This window comes from Echinops telfairi, unplaced genomic scaffold (assembly GCF_000313985.2).
Source record: "Echinops telfairi isolate 266 unplaced genomic scaffold, ASM31398v2 ScPeMD7_25;HRSCAF=90, whole genome shotgun sequence".
Lineage (NCBI taxonomy): Eukaryota > Metazoa > Chordata > Mammalia > Afrosoricida > Tenrecidae > Echinops > Echinops telfairi.
Window position 1 is genome coordinate 17,190,428 of NW_022103922.1, and position 2,250 is coordinate 17,192,677.

At 44.3% G+C, this 2,250-nt stretch overlaps 1 protein-coding gene across 2 annotated transcripts in view; it reads right to left on the reverse strand.

The window, feature by feature from the left end:
- BNC2 (basonuclin 2) overlaps nucleotides 1-741 on the reverse strand; it is a 332,447-nt gene extending 331,706 nt beyond the window's left edge. For both annotated transcript variants that reach the window (XM_030885343.2, XM_030885344.2), the window contains exon 1: nucleotides 487-741. In XM_030885343.2, coding sequence (XP_030741203.1) covers nucleotides 487-582 — 96 coding nt within the window. In that variant the 5' untranslated portion in view covers nucleotides 583-741. The remainder of the gene's footprint in view (nucleotides 1-486) is intronic.
- Nucleotides 742-2,250: the final 1,509 nt, after the last annotated feature.

Below are 2,250 nucleotides of genomic sequence, written 5' to 3' on the forward strand. Positions count from 1 at the left end.
GGCGGCGCCCGCAGCCCAGCCGGCTCTCCCGACCTGCCTCCCGCCGCTGCTGGCTGCCCCAGGCTGCGGGCAGGCTGCGAGGAGGGCCCGACACTTGGGGCGCCTACCTCCATAACGGCCACTTGAATGAAGTGGTTAATACAACAAACAGAGGCCCTTCTGCATCGGTTGGGTGGTCGTGGTTGTGTTTAACAGAAAACTACGAAATCAATGAAGTCTCTCCGAGAGGGTCGGGCTGGACCCTCAAAGTTTGCAACAAATGCCTTGGCGTCCTCAATCTTACTTCCCCTCTTTCCCCTCCTTGTCTCTTTAGGAGCCCTTGGGGGAGGCACGAAGTAACCCTGCACATTCCAGTGGCAAAACTGAGCCCAACTAGGCGGTGATAAACTGGGTAAAAGATTTCCAAACAAGTATCGCAAAAACAAAAGTGCATACAATAATTTACCATTTCTTTTTTAAGAAGAAGAAGAAAAGAAAGTAACGTACCTGTTGGGACATTCTGAACAAGAGGTTAGTGTCAGCGTTCTGCCATGTCCCCATGAACCCTGGTTCAGCCGCCGTCGTTCTGGTTCCGAACTGCATGGAGTTGTCAGTACAGGAGTCTCTTAACGTCAAGTCTCTTGCCCTCTTTGGCTCTCTGTCTCTCTGTGTGTCTCTTTCGCTCACATCCACTTCTGCCTCTTCTGACTGAAAAGTGAAGGTGGATTTTTTGAGCCTCTTGGCAGCCAGTAGCAGGAGTGTAGTGTAGTTAAGAAGCTGGCTGAACTGTGCATTTCATTTGGGAAGGGGGGGATTTGGGGGAAGGGGGGGACGGTCAGAGCTGCTTTCGCACCTTCTGTACAGATACCCCTATCATTTATGCATAGATTGTGACTCCCCAAGCTCGCCTTTGCTCGGTTTAACAGCTGCCTGTCAGGTGTGCAGGCAGCACTGGAGACCCAACCATCAGCTTCAAACTCCCAGCCACTGCATGTCATTGGACGGCAGGGCTTGGAGTCTACTACACTGTTCTACTGTCAGGCACCAAATGACACCCTGCACCAAGCCCTCTCGGATACAGAGATAGTTGCACACACATGCACACTGCCAGGAGCGCCAGGAGTGGGGCGCACACAGGAAGAGGCTGGGGCCCTTCCCCAAGAATCTCCCCACAAGGCTTTCCCAGAGAGCAGAAAATATCTGACATCAATATTAGTTTCACATTTGTAAATGTGGTTCCACCCCCCCCTCCCTAATTACACTGGAAGAAAGTAAAATCTTCGGCTGTAAGAGAATATAAAGTTGGCTCAGCTGTTGTCAAAATGCTAGGTACTAAAAGCCGTATAGTATGTGCTAGGCTATTTATAACCACATATAAACTCCTAGAGAAAATATACAGACGGGACCTTACACGCGAAAACGTAAATAAGCCTGTCAGTTTCTTTTAACATTTAAGATGCACAATAAATATTTATAAAATAAATATTTTAGAAATAATAAAAAAATAAATATTTTTAATATTCAAGACCTCGGGCTATTAATTACTACACTGGCTGTTAAATAGTGAAAATTTTCATGGCAAAGAAAAAAAAAACAGTGTACCTTTGCTTAAATCTCAAAAGTGTATCTTTGTTAAAGTTCCATCCTTTCAAATTATAAAGAAAAAAATGAGGGGGCGGGAGAGTCTATCCCATTTCAACCAAAAATTATTGAAAATAAAAACTCCCTTTTTTTTTCTATTCAGGATCTCTATGGAAAAGTCTGTATCACTCTCCTGCCTGATGAAACATGACCTTGATAAAGCATCTTGTACTTTTTAATTAAAACAAATAATCTACGTATTAGACATCCTCTACCTCTCTGGAAAAGCAGGACTGTAGAAAATGCACTGTGCATACACAGTCACTTCAACTGGAAAGCTAAATTCATGCCGCCTCATAAAAGTCGTCAGCAAGAAAGAGCCATCCTTCCTAAACTTAAAATGTAAGGAACATTAATCTTCAACCACCTACAAATATCGAGGACAAATGTACCACTCTCCTTGTTCCTTCTTAACTCAAGAATAACAATAAACCTTACTCTCTGAAACAACAAAAGAAACCGGAAAGAGCTTCAATGGCAGCTCCGTGTCATTAGTGGACAATGAGAAAAGATGAGAAAACATACACTATGTTGACACAAATGTGCCTTCCCCTCTAGAACCGTCATCTCCTGAAAGCTTTTCTGTTAAACTTCCCTCCAGTTCACCACCATTAAGCACAAAAAAGTCTC